Source organism: Neomonachus schauinslandi, chromosome 2 (genome assembly GCF_002201575.2).
Source record: "Neomonachus schauinslandi chromosome 2, ASM220157v2, whole genome shotgun sequence".
NCBI classification, from domain to species: domain Eukaryota; kingdom Metazoa; phylum Chordata; class Mammalia; order Carnivora; family Phocidae; genus Neomonachus; species Neomonachus schauinslandi.
In genome coordinates this window covers 149,234,532-149,254,715 of record NC_058404.1, presented here as the reverse complement: position 1 = coordinate 149,254,715, position 20,184 = coordinate 149,234,532, and the positions used below count along the sequence as shown (strand labels likewise).

General features: G+C 36.8%; 1 protein-coding gene across 1 annotated transcript in view; it reads right to left on the bottom strand.

The window, feature by feature from the left end:
* CENPC (centromere protein C) overlaps positions 1-14,258 on the bottom strand; it is a 77,934-nt gene extending 63,676 nt beyond the window's left edge. Inside the window, 5 exon segments of the mRNA XM_044912714.1 lie at positions 974-1,073; positions 3,557-3,651; positions 4,561-4,631; positions 9,575-9,621; positions 14,150-14,258. Coding sequence (XP_044768649.1) covers positions 974-1,073; positions 3,557-3,651; positions 4,561-4,631; positions 9,575-9,621; positions 14,150-14,167 — 331 coding nt within the window. The 5' untranslated portion in view covers positions 14,168-14,258.
* Positions 14,259-20,184: the final 5,926 nt, after the last annotated feature.

The window sequence follows — 20,184 nt, the reverse complement described above, 5'->3', positions numbered from 1 at the left end:
TAAGGTGACAATGAGATCATACAATACTGATCAAACTGGCAAAAAAATAAATAAAATAGCAAACGATCTATCAGGTAAAACATACTTTCCTACACTGCTGGTGTGAAAGAAAATTGTAAAGCTTCTTCTGAAAGCATGCACACCCATGCATGCATACATTTATATATGTTTTCATTCAAAGGTTACCTCAGCAGGACAATGGGAATAACAATTAGTAGCTTTACTTTTTTAAATCTTTGAGGCTTACTTCAAATGAAGGACTTTTCTAATTTGAAAAATGTAAATAAACTTTTAAAAGTTGCAGCACATATAACTAAAGGAAATGAACAAAAGAAGAGAGAAAAAGAACACTAACCATGTATATACAAATTTTGAAATCATGTTGTATACTTGAAGCTAACATGTTACATGTCACTTATACCTCAGTTTAAAAAAAAAAAAAATGCTCAAGAAGCTCATGGAGAGGGCCATGTGAGAAGGAATTAAGGCTTCCTGCTTGCATCCAGCCCCACATGAGTCATCTTGGGAAATATATCCTTAGCCCCCATCAAGCCTTCAGATGACTGCAATAATGGCCAACATCTTGACCGCCACCTCATTACAAGATTTCAAGCCAGAACCATCTAAGCTGCTTCTCAATTCCTGACCCACAGAAACTATGTGAGATAATATTTATCGTTTGTTTAAAAAAAAAAAAGACAAATCTATTTGAAAACTCTTAAAACTATAGCCTCTGTAATAATTCTTACTTAATGTCTCTTACCATATCCTAATAATCATCGTTCTTACCACTAAAACAAAGAAATGAATATTCAAATAAAGTTTATTTTTCATATTAAAAAAAAAAACAGAACACTGACCACTCTGCCTAGGCTGACCCGTGAGTTTGTCACTCAAGCCAACACATGCAACACCTTCAGCATCTCCTTTTAATTATGTCTAAGCAAATAACATCTATGGGGATGCCACCAACCTGATCTGTTGACAACTTCACTTGGTTCTACAATGAACTGCACAGAGGCTTCTTTCTTCCTTAAAGAAACTGGAACTGACTTCGGATGAGATTTCTGGCACTGAGCCTAAAAAGATATATAACATTAGACCTATTAAAAATTAGTAATTCTGATTAAATACATTCGGTTTTAAATTGGAAAAAAACCCAAGTATTTAAAAACAATAAACCAGCTGGTAAAGTTGTATACTGAAGTAACTACTTTAGAAAACAATTTGGCATTACCTAGTAAAGGTGAAATCTCAAATAACCTAACACGGAAACAATGCTGCTGTGAACAGCAAAAAACCTATTCTGACAGTAAATTGGATAAATTATTGTATAGTCCTATAACAACATCACACATTCAACAGTGAAATGACTAAACTACAGCAACAGAAATAAATGACTGTTAACCAAAAAAAATCAAGTCACAGAAATATGTCATAATCCCATTTACATAAAGTTCAAAGTGGATGCATGTAAAACTATATACATATATATATATTTTAGGGATTAACTCAATAGAGGAGTTAACATAGCAGGCCTGATCATTTAAAGAACTTGCTTACAGCAGGGCTAGCCCTTGGCTGGCACCTAGGGACTTGGCTTTCAGAACATTTCCTCCATGACCAGCTGATAAGGTTGTGCCTAATATGCCAGCTGCCTAGACTGTACAAAAATGTGATTTATAGTGAACACCTGCTTTTTTTCCTTCAGGGAGTATAGGATTGTGGTGGGCAGAGGGTACCTATGTAACCAGCCCACAATAAAAATGGGTTAAGCCTCAGAAGGCTTCCCTGGGCAGAAAGACAGGACGTACACATTTCACTGCTGGAAGCAACAAGTGCACTCTGTGTGGACTCTGCGGGGAACATAGAAAGCCTGACATGGATTCCTCCAGATTCTGCCTGATGTGTCTTTTTCCTTTACCAATCTGGCTGTGTATCCTACCTGGCTATAATAAATCTCAGTCACAAGAACAACTATATGATGAGTCTCATGAGTCCTTCTAGTGAAGCACCCAACGTATGGATAATAGCGGGACCTCTGTCAGAGGTAGGGGAGGAAATGCTGACACAAATGTCAGCAACACACCCATTATGCAACTATAAAAAAAAGATGGGAATGATGAACAGAAAATTCAAGATAGTGGTTTATCTCAGAAAACTTAAAGTTGATTTAACTTTCAAAAATCAGCGTTATATAATTTACCACATTAAAGAAGGTCTCTCAATTCTGAAAGAAATGGATCTGTTTTCATTCCTTGGAACCAAAAGGCTATATACAGCTGACCCCTGAACAAGGGTTTGAACTGTGAGGATCCACTTATTCACAATTTTTTGTAATAAATATAACATAGTACTGTAAATATATTTTCTCTTCCTTATAACTTAAGACTTTCTTTTCTCTAGTTTTATTTTTTTTTGTAAGATTTATTTATTTTAGAGAGCGAGAGTAGGAGAGGGGTAAAGGGAGAGGGACAGAGTCTCAAGCAGACTCCGTGCTAAGTTCAGAGCCTGACATGGGGCTCACGACCCTGAGATCACGACCTTAGCCAAAACCAAGAGTCAGATGATTAACCAACTGCACCATCCAGGCGCCCCTCTAGCTCACTTTATTATAATACAAGATATAATACATATACAAAATATGTGTTAATCAACTGTTTATGTTATCAGTAAGGCTTCTAGGCAAGAGTAGGCTATTAGTAGGTAAGTGTTTGGGGAGTCAAAAGTTTCTAAGTGGATTTTCAACTGCATGGGTGGGTCCGCAACCCTAACCTCTGTGTTGTTCAAGGGTCAACTGTATAACTAAGTGTTTATACAAGTTTCTAATGAATGTTATTGCTACACTACATAATTTTTCTCTCCAATTTGTACTGTACTTTTGAATAACTTGTCTTTATTCATTAGCTTCACAAACTCTATTTGAAAGTTTGCTATTTTGTAGAGTTAGGTCAGCCTATCCTCTTAAGATATAACCTGTAAGATTCATTGTCCATATAGCAATAAATCAACTTTGGTTTTCAGAAAATAACCAAATTTGCTAACCTGGATTAGGAACTTCAGCAGTTGTTCACTTTCCTAAAAACCTAATTCAACTGTTATTTTAGGAGGGGTGAAAAATGATTGTGTTGTAATTTGATAATTCCACACCCAGACCTCCGATTTCAAACACATGAAACGTCAAGTCAAAATTTTCACCAAACACCTCTAAATTATAAAGAAAGTTGAGTGGGAATATAGGATTCCCTTTTAAGAATAAGACTTAAAAACAACTAAAACAGACGTAACTATATTGTGTAATGCTTCATTCATTAAAATATTAAAGCTCTGGGCGCCTGGGTGGCTCAGTTGGTTAAGCAACTGCCTTCGGCTCAGGTCATGATCCTGGGAGTCCCGGGATCGAGTCCCGCATCGGGCTCCCTGCTCGGCGGGGAGTCTGCTTCTCCCTCTGATCCTCCCCCCTCTCATGTGCGCTCTCTCTCTCTCATTCTCTCTCTCAAATAAATAAATAAAATCTTTAAAAAAAAAAATATTAAAGCTCTTCTTTTTGACTTACCTCTTTCCTTGGTGACTGAATACAAATGTCTCCTATTTTAGGTGTTGAATAAAGCAATGATTTTGTAGAATCTGTGCTAAAGTCATTGGCAAGACCTTAAAAAAAGCAAAAAAAAATTTTTTTAAATAAATACGATATAAAATCTTTTAGTTACAATTAAAAGAAGCCCTAGGGTGCCTGGGTGGCTCAGTTGGTTGAGCGACTGCCTTCGGCTCAGGTCATGATCCTGGAGTCCTGGGATCGAGTCCCGCATCGGGCTCCCTGCTCAGCGGGGAGTCTGCTTCTCCCTCTCCCTCTCCTCCCTCTTGTGCTCTCTCTCTCTCTCAAATAAATAAATAAAAAAAAAAAAAAAAAAAAAGAAGCCCTAAATGAAATGTGAAGAAGTCTGTCAACTCTTTAAAAACAATTAGTTTAAAATTAAGTTCAGACATCACTTCAACATTCAAATATTCCTAGAAGGCATCAGGAACTGAAAAAGGCAAACAACATTCCTGAAGAAATAATGTACCAGCTCTTCTTTCAGAGCTTATATAGAAGAAATATTTTTCCACTGTGTTTGTTTCTTCGGTTGGCCTATTCTCCTATTTCAATACCTTCTGATGCTGACCAGCACTTTTGAAAAGTTTTTGCCATAATTCACCATTTCTGTAGAAAGAACTGCAAATCATCAAACATTATCTCTTAGAGATCCAAGAATTCTGCACACTCATTCCCACTACATGAAATAACTTTCTCTTGTGTATGATAATTATTTATGGACTCCCAGAGTACAGGAATCTAGTATGAACTAAAGGAAATGACAAATTATTTTCATTTTTGCTACTATTATCCTCAGTGTAACAGGAAGTACACGAAGGATTGCACATGTACTCAACATTTCTGGGAAAACATTTTACATATATTTAAATGTTAGAATGCATTTGCTGAGTTTAATATTAATTAATATGACAAATTTATATTTTCATCCAACCCAACCATCAAAGTCCATCTTGAAGATGCCTTACTTTTTTCTTCAAAACAGTCTTGTAAGATTTCCAGTATGTTCTGGCCTTGCTTCGAATTAATGTCAGGTACTCTAATAAGAAGGAATGAAGGGAAAATGTTACATATCATTTCCAGAAGATATTTGCTATTTATGTTACCTTCTACTTTGAAAATTTCATATCTCATTATAAAATGTTATTTTACTTAATGGGAAAAATATAACCTTCACTATCTAGGACAAAACAAGTACTTGAGAGTCCAAGAGTTTCAAGAAAAGTATCTGAAGCGGTATGTCGTTATCTACATTAACAATTATATTCCTTAATTGAAGAGCCACATCTAAAGCCATTTTAGACTACTGCTATATCTAAACAAGAATATAAATGGTTTTGGAGAAATCCAATCAGTACTAAAACACTTCTTTAATAAAAACTCTATGGTCACAAGTCCTAACAGCTCCAAGTAACAGTCTTCCCTTGAAGTTCTCAAATGCATTTTTTATTTAATATTATTAACCTTAACAGCAGCTTATGAATCACTATAAAATTTTCACTGTAGTTTCACATGCAGTTGTAAGAAATAATATAGAGGAATTCCCTTGTTCACTTTATCTAGTTCCCCCAAATGGTAACATTTTGTAAAACTATACTATACTATACTACCACAACCAGGATACTGATATCAATACAATCCACTAATCCTATTCAGATTTCTCCAGTTCTACATATACAGTTGACCCCTGAACAATATGGGTTTGAACTGCATGGGTCCACTCACACACAGATTTTTTTCAGTAAACATACTGGAAAATTTTTTGGAGATTTGCAAAATTTGAAAAAACTCGCAGACAAACCACATAGCCTAGAAATATAAAAAAAATTAACAAAAAGTTAAGTATGTCATGAATGCATTAAAATACATGTAGATACTAGTCTATTTTATCATTTACTACCATAAAATACACACAAATCTATTATTAGAAGTTAAAATTTATCAAAACTTACACACACAGAACATACATGGTGTTATTTGTAGTCAAAAGATGTGAACAAATGTAAAGATGCAGTTTAAATCATAATGGCATAAAATTAACTGTAGTGCATGCTGTACTACTGTAATAATTTTATAGCCACTCCTGTTGCTATTGTGGTGAGCCCAAGTGTTAGTGAGTATCCCCTTAAAATGCCATCTAACATTAATCATCTCTGAGTGAGCAGAAGCAATTACTTCTCCAGTAAATTGCGGATTGCAGTAAAAAGTGATCTCTCACAGTTCTCCCATTTTTCATTATGTTTAGTGCAATACCATAAACCCTGAATAACACCAAGGGACCCAACAAGGTACCACTAGTGATGCTGGAAATGCTCCCAAGGAACAGAGACGTCATGACATTACAAGAAAAAGTTGAATTACTTGATATATACCATAGACTGAAGTCTGCAGCTGTGGTTGCCTGCCATTTCAAGATAAATAAATGCAGCATAAGGACTATTGCAAAAAAAGAAAAGGAAATTTGTGAAGCTGTCTTTGCAGCTGAGCCAGCAGGTACAAAACCTTGCCATTTTGCAAAATACCTTTTTATCTTGTACTGAAAATGCAGCTTTTATGTGGATTGCAGGACTTGTTCAAAGAAAGGCATAAATATAGGTTATAATATGGCTTGAGAAAAAGCAAAGTTATTATAAGACATCTTAAAGCAAAAGGAAGGTGAAGGATCTAAGGCTGGAGAATTTAATGCCAGAAGAGGATGGCATTTAGAAAGAGAGTTGGCTTAAAAAAAAAGTCAAGATAACTTGAGAAGAACCTCCTGTCAAACAAGAGGCAGCAGACAAGTTCCAATATGCCGTGGCTCAGGTCATGATCTCATGGTCATGAGACTGAGCTCCCCACTCAGTGCAGAGTCTGCCTAAGATTATCTCCCTCTCCCTCTGCCCATCCACTGCCCCCGTTTGTGCACTCTCTCTCTCAAAAAAAAAAAAAAATCATCATCATCCCCATCATCATCATCACTAAGGGGGCACCTGGGTGGGTCAGTTGGTTGGGCATCCAACTTTTGATTTCAGCTCAGGTTATGATCTCAGGATTATGAGATTAAGCCCCACATCGGGCTCCACGCTGAGGATGGAGCCTGCTTAAGCGTCTCTCTCTCCTCTCCCTCTGCCCTTCCCTCCCTCCTGCTTGCATGCCTGCTCGCATACTATTTCTCTTTCTCAAAAAAAAAAAAGAGGGCACCTGGGTAGCTCAGTCAGTTTAGAGTCCGACTCTTGGTTTTGGCTCAGGTCATGATCTCAGGATCCTGGAATCAAGCCCTCGTTGAGGATCCTGGGATCAAGCCCTCCTCGGGCTTCCCTCACAGCAAGGAGTCTGCTTGTCTCCCACTCCCTCTGCCCCTCCCCTTGCTTAGACACATGCGCGCTTTCTCTCTCTCTCTCTAAATGTCATAAAGGACATTTATTACGAAAGAAGAGAAGCAAGCAAAGGATCGGCTACCTCTACTATTTTGTGCAAATGCAGTCAGCTTTATAATCAGGACTGACTTATCTACAAAGCTGCTAAACCCCAGCTTTGAAGGAAAAAGATAAACACCAGCTGCCAGATTTTGGGTTGTACTACATCAAGAAAGCTGGGCAATGAGAACCCTTCTTCTGGACTGGTTCTATCAATGCTTTGTCCCTGAAGTCAGGAAGTACCCTGCCAGTAAGGGTCTGTCTTTTAAAGTTCTTCTGATATTGAACAATGCCACTGGCCACCCAAAACCCCAGGAGTTCAACACTGAAGGAGTCAAAATGGTATATTTGCCCCCAACACAACTTCTCAAATTCAGCCTCTAGATTAGGGGGTCATAAGGACCTTTAAGACTTGTTACACATGGTTCTCTAGGGAAAGGACTGCCAATGCTATGGAATATGGAACAGAAACAACATCATGAAAGTCTGGAAGGATTACAGCATTGAAGATACCATTATTGTTATAGAAAAAGCTATGAAAACCATCAAGCCCAAAGCAATAAATTCCTGCTGGAGAAAACTGTGTACAGATGTTATACATGACTTCACAGGATTTATGATAGAGCCAATCAAGAAAAATCATGAAAGAGATTGTGGATATGGCAAAAAAGGTGGGGGGTGAAGGGTTTCAAAATTAGGGTCTTGGAGAAATTGAAGAGCTAACAGACATCACACCAGAGAAATTAACAGAAGATGACTGTATGGTGATGAATGCTTCTAAAACAATACCAGATGACGTGGAAGAAGATGTAGAAGCACCACCAGAAAACAAATTGACATTAGACAATCTGATAGAGGCTTCCAATTACTCAAGACTGTTTTTGACTTCTTTTATGACATGGACCTTCTATGATATAGGCATACAATGAAACTAAGGTAAACAGCAGAATATAAAACCAAGTTTAGAGAAATGAAAAAGCAAAAGTCAGACAAAAATTATGATATAATTGCATAAAGTTACACCAAGTATGCCTGCCTCTCCTGCCTCCCCTCTTACCTCCTCCACCTCTTCTGTCTCTGCCACACCTGAAACAAGATCACCTCAACTTTCTCCTCCTCTTCAGCCTACTCAATGTGAAGACGATGAGGATGAAGATCCTCAATGATCCACTCCCACTTAATGAACAGTAAATAATCAGCATGCCATACCATTAATAAACTGCATGTATCTGTGTGTCTTCATGTGAAAATCTAGTAACTGTATGGCAAGAAATATATGAGACATTTTTATGTCATCGTCGTCATTATTATCATCTAAGTACTCATTGTATAAAACACCTTGTGCAAAACTTGTATGGAAGTGGATAGCCTATCCTTACATAGGCATAAAGTGAGTGATATTTAATATAAAATTAATAATGTGTTATCTTACTGCCTTGTAACTTTCCTTTCAAAGAATTATATTTCCATACATATGTCTTTCCTCACAGGTAAGTGGTTTTATAAAAGTATAACAATGTTTCCAGACTATATCATGGATATGACTATAATACCATATGCCGTAAAAATTTTATAACAATTCTATTCATTAATGTATAGACTAGGCTACCATGAAACAAACATACTGACCACACCAGGCTACCATAAAGCAATCATATTGCTGCTTCTTTATCAATACTTGTTATACCTGTAAATAAATATGAATTTCTTTTCACATAATTTTTTCATGTCTGATGTCTAGTGCTAGTAATATATATAATATCTACAGTGTTCTGTATCAAATAAGACTATATTAGTAGGTAATAACAGACGATTCCTCTTGTAAACAGACAACAAAAACTTACTGTTATCAATACAGTACAGTTCTGTAAACGTGTTTCCTCTTCCTTATGATTTTCTTAATAACATTTTCTATTCTCTAGCTTATTTTATTGTAGAATACAATATATAATATACAGTGTATAAAGTATGTGCTATTTATGTTATTGGTAAGGTTTCCAGGCAACAGTAGGCTGTTAGTAGAAGATTTTGGGGTGTCAAAATTATGTAAAGATTTTCAAATGTATGGGGGTCAGCAACCCTAACCCCTGAGTTGTTCAAGGGTCAACTGTACTCATTTGTGCGTTTATGTTCATACTTAGTTCTGTGCAATTTATCACATCTGTAGGTTCAAATATCATCACCACAGTCAAGATACTGAACAGTCCACACTACAAAGATCCTCTATTGTCTTTTTATAACCTACACCCACATTTTCTTTTAGCCCCACCAAATAAGCTGCATCTTTGTAATATTACCATTCAATCCACTCTATAGAGTGCTTTCCCCATGGCTGTCATTTAGTCAGAACTAAGACTGCCTCTTCCTGATCCATAATTTATCAGCTGAATTTCTTCTCTCACTGCTGCTAAGTCACTACTCTGCTTGCATTAATATTTCTGTAAATATAAAATTACTAAGTAGACTATACCTAATCAGTGGGCACAGAAATCATTATGTTAGAAGTAATTTTTCCCTTCTTCATTTAAGAATCACTTTCTGAAGATAGACATAAAAATGACCTTAAAAGCTTAAATATATAACTCACCTGACAGGTCGGCAAAATCTTCTTCTGTAGTCATTTTTGAGATGATCCTGAAAGAAAAGTAAATCACCCAACTGGTGAAAACTTAAGTTCTTCATTTATTCATTCAGCAAGTTTTGCTAATTGCCCATTATAGTACTATATAGAGGAATTCACTGGATCAAGTGAAAGAGAACTTGCCTCATATCTACTATTTCAAAATCTTTGCTTATACTATTTGCTCATCCTGGGATTTATTCCATCTTTCTCTTTTTCTTCCACCTGCCCCCATACCTTTTCCATCATCAAAATTCCAACTACCTGTGCTTCTAATAATTTAAATTGGTTGACTAGCAGTATCTATTTATCTCCTTTCCTTGCAGGCAGACCGCTGTAAAATAATAGTTAAGCATTAAAACGACATAAAACAACAATGAAAAAGAGAATGGAAGAGAGGGCCATCGATTAACAAACAAATTTAACAAATTTCTAGAAGATGGAAAACAAATGGAGTATGTTAATTGATGAAACAGAATAAAAGCAGTAGGAGCCAAAAGTAAGCTCGGAGGATCCAGTTTCTGATGAGGAGTAAAGCTGATCTGCCCAGGAAAAAGCCGTAACAATGCCGAACTAGGAAAACTCGAAATATGAAGGAGGAAAGAGTGAGAAAGGGAATGAACAGAATAACAGACCCCCACATCCCCTACCCCATAAACACAGAGCTAACTGGCTAATTGAATTTAAATTAAAAAAAAAAACAAAACACAGAGCTAAAAAAAATTGTATTCTATTGTCTCAGTCTTAAATATCACTAGCACTTACGGATCACCAGACATTTAAAAGTCTCTAAGCAAAACAGGAAAATCAAGAACTCATGATGTAATGTATGGTGATTAACATAACATAATAATAAAAAAAGATATAAATTTTAAAGATGGAAAAGAAAAAGGCCCAAGAGAAAACTGAAACCAAGAATGAGAAAGAAGAGCATAACCCAACATATAAACCTGTTGAATTATTATGTTGTACATTTGAAAGTAATGTAACATTGAGTGTCAACTAGGCTTCTTTTTTTTTTTTTTTAAGATTTTATTTGTTTATTTGTCAGAGAGAGAGAGAAAGAGACACAGCACAAGCAGGGGGAGAGGCAGGCAGAGGGAGAAGCAGGTTCCCTGCTGAGCAAGGAGCCCAATGAGGAACTCCATCCCAGGACTCTGGGATCATGACTTGAGCCAAAGGCAGACGCTTAACCGAATGAGCCACCCAGGCGTCCCTAGATTGATTGATTGATTTGAGAGAGTGAGAGAGAGAGCATGAGTGGGTGGGAGGGGCAGAGGAAGAGGGAGAAGTAGGCTCCCCACTGAGCAGGGAGCCCAATGTGGGGCCTAGATCCCAGGACCCTGGGATCATGACCTGAGCAGATGGCAGATGCTTAATTGACTGAGCCACCCAGGTGCCCCTCAATTAGGCTCCTAATAAAAAAAAAAAAAAGGGAGAGAGAAAGAAAACGTAAAAACAAAAAACAAAACTCAATTAGTACCTTCAAGAGAGATTTGAAATACTGGACTCATAAAACAAAAGTGGTATACTATAAGCACTGAGACCAAGAAAAATTCTTAATAATTAAAAATATCATTGCCTAAAGTAAAAAATGCAATAATTATGAAAAAGCTAAGGATATTTCTGGGAGGGGAAAAAAAGGACAAAAAATGAAGAGGAAGTAGAAAATGGGAGAAAGAATAAAATAAAGAAGATCTAAAAATCAGGAGGTCCAACTTCTGACCAATTGGTATTCCAGAAAGAACAAAGAAAAAGGAAAGAGATAACTCTAAGAAAATACACAATCAAATTCCCTAAATGTGTAGGGCATAAATAGCCAGCATGATGAATTTAAGAGAATCCATATCTGGGACATAATAGTGAAATTTATGAAAAATTGAGAATAAAAAATACTAGAATGCTTCCAGAAAGAAAAAAAAAAAATCATTAACTCCAACCAGGAAGCAGCCCCATCATTGGGAACAACAGGAAAAATAAAACACAGAGACATGCTGATTTTGGAAGTCAAGAGCATATTTGAGATACTTAGGGTACTATCTTTTTATTGTAAAATCAATTCTAGCTGAAAATTGGGTAGTAAAAGGATGAACAGCATGCTTTAAAAACTATTATCAATACCAAATATTTATTGAGCCTCACTTTTACTTGGCCCATTGGGATATAAATGACCCCACCACACACACTCTCTTTACCCACTCATGCATCTGACATTTTTATGAAGAAATTCATAAAAGAAAGGCAGAGATCACAATGAGAAAATAAATTATTTATTAATATCATTGATGCTATTATTATCAATCACAGGTTTTAAATCCATGCCAACATTTATCCAAATAAAACACTGATCATGGTTTAAAAAAAAAATTAAAAAGGAGAATGAGAGGACAAGCAACAGGCTGGAAGAAAATATTTGTAAAAGGCACATCTGGTAAGGACTATTATCCAAAATATAGGAACAATGCTTAAAACTCAGCAATAAGAAAACAAACAACCAAATTAAAAAATAAATGGGCCAAAGACCTTATAGCTCAAGTAAGAAGATGTACAGATGGTAAATAAGCATATGAAAAGATGCTCCACATCATATGTCATCAGGGAAAAGCACATTAAAACAATGAGATACCACTATACCTATTAGAATAATGAAAATCTGGTACACCAACAACTCCAAATGCTGGTAAGGATATAGCACAAAAGAAACTCTCATTTATTTTTGAATGCAAAATAGTACAGCCACTTTGGAAGAGTTTGGTGGTTTTTACAAAACTAAACAGACTCTTACCATGACTTAGCAATGGTACTGCTTGGTTATTTACCCAAGGGAGCTGTCCACACAACAGCTGTCCACACAGCAATCTGCATAGAGATGTTTATTGCAACTTTATTTATAATTGCCAAAACTTGAAAGCAACCAGATGTCAATTAGGTGAACGGAAAAACTGGGGTACATCCAGACAATGGAATATTATTCAGCACTAAAAAGAAATGAACTATCAAGCCATGAAAAGATATGAAGAAACCTTAAATGTGTAATACCAAATGAAAGTCAATCTGAAAAGGCTATGTATGTATTATTCCAACTATATGACATTCTGGAAAAGACAAAACTATGAAGATGGTAAAAAGACGAGTGGTTACTAGAGCTGTGTGGGGAGGAAGGGGTAAACAGGCAGAACACAAAGGATATACAGGGCAGTGAAAATACTCTCTATATGATACCATAATGATGGATATGTGTCTTTAGATTTTTGTCCAAACCCACAGAATGTACAACACCAGGAGTGAACCCTATTGTACATTATGGACTTTGGGTAATAATGATGTGTCGATGTAGGTTCATCAATTGTAATAAATGTACCACTCTGGTGGGGGATACTGATAATAGGGGTGGCTGAGCATGTGTGGGGGTTAGGGGATATGGAAAAATCTCTGTACCTTCCTGCTTAGTTTTGCTAAGAACCTAAGACTGCTCTAAAAAAATAAACTCTTGGGGCACCTGGGTGGCTCAGTCGTTAAGCGTCTGCCTTTGGCTCAGGTCATGATCTCAGGGTCCTGGGATTGAGCCCCACATCGGGCTCCCTGCTCCACGGGAAGCCTACTTCTCCCTCTCCCACTCCCCCTGCTTATGTTCCGTCTCTCGCTGTGTCTCTCTGTCAAATAAATAAATAAAATCTTTTAAAAATAAATAAATAAATAAACTCTTTTAAAAAAGGAACCGTGGGCATTTGGTAAATTTTATTCCCTTCCTTTTCCTCCAATGAGAATGGCTTTATTCCCTTTTTTTTAATTCTACGTAATGTAAACAATGTATGTGCTCACAGTAAAAAGTACGCTCTATAGCATCCTTTTATACATCTTCATGCATACAAGCATACATTTATAACTTTACATAAGTGGGAGATCATTGATGAAGATTTTCTTAAAAGGGGAGGGATAAAGTAGAAAATACACTAGGAAGGGGCTGATATGGGTTGTATAATATACAGTAACCATAAGCAAAGTGTGAAATACAGAATAGTGAATACCAAGAGAGCCCAGAAACGGAAACAAAAAATGAGTGCCCGCCCCCTTTAGTCATTCCCACCTTAAGCACCTTTTAACTAATAGCTGCCTTTCAGAAAACTTTATCAATAACAGATACCTATCTACAAATAATCTGCTTCTCCAGACCATCAAGTCCACACTTTTAAGACGTCCCAATACTTCTATGGACAGGAAATTATTTGGAGGACTAAGAAGTAGAGTTAGGCCAAAAAAAGTAGAAATCATAAGATTCTCTGAAGAGAAAGATGTCATCACAAACAAAATTAAAAGAAACCTTGAGGAAACAATACACGGAAATTAACTCTGGCTATCGGCATACGATCAGCGTTGATCTCAAAAAATTCGCGGGCTTCCCCACTGCAATCTCCAAGAAGCCACAGCACCGGCTAAACATTTCATTCTCCCCCGCCCCGAGCCGCCCCGAGCCGCCCCGAGCGCCGGTGTCAGGGGCGGCCGAGCCCCGGTTCGCCAGAAGCGGCAAGAGCCTGCACTTACCAGACCCGACGCAGCCATGTTCCGACCCGGCCCCTAGAGTCTGGCACGGAAGTTCTCGCGGGCCGTGACTCGAAGAAGCTTGGCACTGACAAGAGTCCGGGAGGAGCGGTTAGACTGCGCCCCAGGAGCTCTACTGAGGTGGGAGGCGGCAAAAATCGAGAGACCTGCGAGCCAGTAAGCGCGCTACCGACGGCCCTCACCCATTGGCTGGGCCCTTCACAGGTACCGCGCCCAGCAAACTCCGGGGTTTGAAACGGTCTGCACATGCGCAAAACGAGACGAGCAACCCAATAGAAAGCCGTTACGGACTCGCCCCTTCACAGGACGCTCCAACAGACCCGCCCATCGCAGCGCCCACCGAAGCCCCGCCCCATCTTTCCCGTAGCCCCGCCCTCCCTTTCTACTTAACGCTGGATCCTCCTTCGCTCCCCAGCCAAGCGGAGACGGAGCTTAAAGCTGGAGTTTTACTTAGCTAGACATCGTTTTGAGAGCAGCCTTTGCCCTTGAGCCCAGTGTAAGACTTGTACAGTAAAAAATAATACTTGGAAGGATAAGAGGTAGAAATTGCAGAAGTTGTTTGAAGAGAAATATTTCACTATGCAGACTTGTCAACCATCCCCAGCCCATCTATGCATCAACTCTGAAAGTAATAATATAATAATGATGATGACGATGTATTCTTTTTTCAGATATGTAGATAATATTTTCATGAAGCATTGCCAACAAAATGACCTAGGTAAATATATGTCATTTAGGTATAATATCCTGAAAGGGGTCTTTATCAGGAGTCTTGAATCTACTCAGCCATTAGCAATGTCATCTAGGACAATTTGTGGCACCATTCTGGGTGTTTCCTTAATATAGTTATATAATGGGAGAGCTAAATTAGATGCTCTGAAAACTTGACCATTTTATGATTCTATGAAACTTGTGTCTATTTTTTGTGATTTAATAAAAATTTGCAGAGAATTTTAAACAAAATACTTATGAGTAAATACATTAGTCAAGAGTTGAGCTAATAAACTTTAAACTTGTAATGATTTAACAAATGTTATCACCTGCTGAGGGTTTTTATTTATTTACTTTTGGTAGGGAAGAGAGGTTATATATTAACTCTGCAATCAGGCTGGATTCCATTCTACTTCACAAATTCTGCCATAGTGGGCAAGTTAATTAAACTATTTCTTTCTCAAATCCCTTGTCTGTAAAATGTCTGTAAAATTGCTGAGATATTGGATTAATTCCTTTTAATATATAGGTGAAATTCCTGGAACATAGTAAGAATTCCATAAATAATGCTTGGTATCATTATGGAGTTTTTTTACTTGATCTAGCAGAAGTTTTGCCAATCAGACTACATAATATAATTTGATGCTGTCACATTTGGAACAGATTATAATAAAAACTATCATTTATTCAATTCACACTGTATGCCAAGTTTTTTTTCCTTAATGCTCTCCATGCAGTAACTTATTTAATTCTTAGAACATTCCTATTAAGGGAAGATGACTAATATCCCCATTTTACTGACAACAGAACTGGGACAGTGCTTAAGTAACCTGCCCCAAATTTCACTACCATTAAAGGGCAGAACTGGGGATGAAGCCTGCTGTCCTGACTCTAGAACTGAGCACTTAATCACTACACTTTTTTTACCTCTCAGTGAGAAGTTTTAGCAAGCACAATCACAGATGTAAAAGTTCCACATATAAAATGATTTCCACTGGAGACAGTGACTCTCAGAGGTATTTTGAGATACTTGACATGGTGTAAAATGCAGGACACAAAGGGTATTGGTGATGAACTGCTCTGTTCTACAGAGAAAATGGAGGAGCACCTTTATGAAAACCAAAGTTGTGGAGACTCCACCATTCATTCCCAAACAAATTTTTTAGTTCCCTCTGCATCTGTCCTATTATTTAATCGCTCCACCATGTTTTTAGCATCCAAAAATAGGGTTGCTAGTTAATTAATTAATGTTTATAAACCCCAGATTTGTCATTTTAGTCCCACTGCCCCCCAAAATACATCCAGATCACTCCTTATGAACTTCTATGGCAACTGACTAAATCTTGAAGTTTTCTATCACAACTACTGAAACCTAGGCAAAGAGTATGTGTGTGTGTATGTGTGTATCAGTCTATGGAAGTATGTATATTAGATGGGTATATGGGAAATAAAATATCCAGAAATTTAACTTGAAAGGGTAGTAGACACGTTTAGTTACTTAGGATTTTATGTAGATTTTAAATTGGTAATTGTTAAAATGATTTTAAAGAATATTTTAGACATTAAAAATGGTACTCTAAAAATGAATTTGTTCTAGAAATAGTAACACAATTACTATTAAAACTTAAAATTTGCTTTATTCATAATAAACCCAAACTGGTTATATGCCCATCAACTGGTAAATAAACAAACTGTGGTACCTCCATACAGCAGAATATTCCTCAGCAATAAAAACAAACTACTGATACATGCAACAACTCAGATGAATCTCAAAAGCATTATACTAAGTAAAAGAGGTCAGACATAAAAGACAACCTGCTGTATGATTCCCTATATTTGCCTACATAAAACTATACAAGTAGAAATTAGACCAGTAGTTGCCAGGAGATGAAGTTGGGGATTGAAGACACTGACAACAGAGGCCATGAGGGAACTTTTAAGATGGTGGAAATCGTCTATGTCTTATGATGGTGATTATAATACTCTTATGTTTTTGTCAAAACTCTCAGAACCTGTGTCAAAACTCTCAGGATGACTTTTGCTGTAAATCATACCTCAATAAACTTGACTTAAAAAATTAAGGACGTTAGAGAGAGTGTTAACAAACCAAAGTAGGCCCACTCCTTGGTGAGTTATAGTCAAGTTATCCCAGGAAGAGTCGCCTCACAGGGTCAATTTTATTTGTACAAACAAGGAGATCACAGGGATTAATTTCCAAAACAGTGTCTCCCAAACAAGGGAAAGCAAGCTCCTCTTATTAGGATTTGGGATGAATATTCAGAGGGATTTTAACATTATAATGAAACTGAGGTAGCCTCTGGCCCTTTATGATTCATCTGTGCAAGCTCAGGGGGTCAGGCCAGTAGAGAGAGAAAGAGAGATATCAGCCAAATGCAATGTGTGAATTAGGGCCAGTCTGATTCAAAACGAAGAAGCCATAAAGAGCACTAAAAAGTAGAAAACTAAAATAGTAATTGATTATTAAATGACAGGGAAATGTAAAATTTTCTTAGATATTATAATGCTATTGTGTTGAGAATCCCTTATTCTTTTAGGATAAGGATATACATATTTAAGTATTGAGGGGTAAAATGAGATGTTTGTAAGTACTTCAAATTGGTTCAGTTTAAAAAAAGATAGAGGGGTGCCTGGTTGGCTCAGTCAGTAGAGCATGTGACTCTTGATCTCAGGGTTTTAAGTTCGAGCCCCAGTTTCGATGTAGAGATTACTTAAAAAAAAATTGAATCTTAAAAAAGAAGACAGAGATATAGTTAAAGCAAATATGGCAAAATGTTAATAATTACTGATGTAATTATTGTGTAGGTGTTTATTAATACTGCTCTTTTAGTTTCTCTGTATGTTTGAAACTTTTCATGGTAAAATGATAGGGCAAAGTGGCATTAATAAAATTGCAGGCGTTTGGGGAGCCTGGGTGGCTTAGTCCTTAAGCGTCTGCCTTTGGATCAGGTCATGATCCCAGGGTCCTGGGGATGGAGCCCCGCATCAGGCTCCCTGCTCTGCGGGAAGCCTGCTTCTCCCTCTCCCACTCCCCCTGCTTGTGTTCCCTCTCTAGCTGTGTCTCTCTCTGTCATATAAATAAATAAAAACTTAAAAAAAAAATTGCAGACGTTCTCAGAATTTTTGCAAAAAAAAAAATATTCTGCAAAAGTCAAAAATGAAAATGTTAGGAAATTACTGTAAGAGAATTTTGTCAGAAAAAATTACACTCCAAAAATCAATTTGTAAAAATTATGACATTGCAATTATAACTTAAAATTTGCTGAAGTAAAATAAATTTATTTGTATAATTTTGTAGTTTATTTCTTGGAGTGTATTTTTTAATATAATATTTCAATTTTTAAAATTCCTTACTGTCAAATGTTAACCTTGTGTTAAGTAGCCTTTAAGTAGCCTTTTCTGACAAAATTATCCTCAGATAGGAAGGCTCCAAGACTCTAATTGCCACATTAGTAAAGTGTGCTTGCAATATGCAGGTAGGTGGCAGCAACGTTCACACAAAAAAACCCAAACAGTTTTACTATGCATTGAGTAAAGGTCCCCATCAGTTCTTAATTTTAGTGCTGTGTGAACAGCTTTACGGTTACCTCTGTGCTGTGTTTGATTCTTAGTTGCAACTGAATTCTATTATATATACATTGTTACTCTTAACAAGAACACAACCAGTGAGGCTGGTTGGGTAGGTAAAGTATGTGACTCTAGATCTCAGAGTTGAGAGTTAGAACCCCACCTTGAAGATAGAGTTTACTTACAAAAAATTTTTAAATAAATAAATAGAGGAACACAACAAATAGACTATTCTCTGGATCTCCATTTTGTAGCCTATAGTTTACTTCTGATCAGTATAATTCTTAAAAAGGAGTTTTGTCATTTAAAACACATTTAATTTAGATTCATTATGTTGTACCCCTGAAATTAATGTAACATGTCAATCATCCTTCAATTTAAAAAAAAGAAATAAACTAAAAAAAACACAATTAATAACCACAAGCTTAATAATATACTTTCTGCATTATAATTTTAACCTTGCAAAGACTTATATTACTTTGGTGGTACTAGGCAAAAATTTAAATAATGAATGTTAATATTTATTGATATAGAAATGTGCTATAGAAACACTATATGAAAAATGCAGTTTATCAAACAGCATGTACTAATCTGATTATATAAATACACACAACTAGAGAAAATGTGCCAAAAAAGTAATGGTACCTATCCAAACAGTGCTCATGGTGGATGGTGGAATAGCGTGTGATTTTCATTTTCTTCTTTATGCCTAAAGACTTAAAACTTATATAAGTTTTCCATTTATGAGGAAAAACAAATTATTTTAAGTATTTATAGAACATGATATATGTTTGTCAATTCAAGTGCCTGTAGAGATTCATAAACAAAGTGCCCACACTGTAGCTTGCAGGCAATGCCTAGCCGTAAGAGATATAAGGGGTGAGAGAAGTAGGAAAATAAACTGCAACCAAAGACATGAAGCAGAAATGATGTGCTGTTGTCACAGAGAAAAATTGTCAGATACTGTAGAGTGTTCATGTTTGCAAAATGGTACTAGATTATGGAGCACCTTCAATGTTAACATAATTTTTCACTTCTTCCCATAGACAGTGCAGAACTATATATAGATCAGGGATCAATTCTATAGAATCGAATTCATAATAGTTAATTGAGGCCAAAAAGGGGAACTACTAATAGGCATTTATTGGTTTACATAACTGTTGGGGAGGGATGGAGAAATAATGTATTTGGGGCTTTCAGGAATGATTCCCAAAGACACACTACGGAAGTGAACCACCAAAAGCCAGCTGCTGCAAATTGAAGACTTGGGAAGCTGATGCTGATGCCGGAGTCTCCAGAACCATAGTGATACTGCTTAATCAGGAAGTCACTGCAGTTACAAAACTGCCACGTCTAGGAAGACACGACAAATAAGAAGTCTCCATGAGCAAGAAGCCTCCTTATTGCTTCTGGCTCCAGAAACACACCATACCTGTCATTATAGGTATCAGAAAACTGATGTTCCATGCTTTGACTATCACCACCATGAAACCAGGGATTGAATACTGGGACTTCTGATAGTATTGCCACAGAAAAATGAGATGTCTCCCGACCATGCTTCCCTCTAGAAAAAAAAAAAAAAAAAAAGCCAAATTAAGAATAAATTCTGACTCTGTTCTTCCTTGCTAATATGGAATGCATCCCAGCTCCAGCTGCAAAAAAGTCTGGATATGTCATTTTTAGCTTTTCAGCCTCTGCAGTTAAGAACGGCACACTGGAAG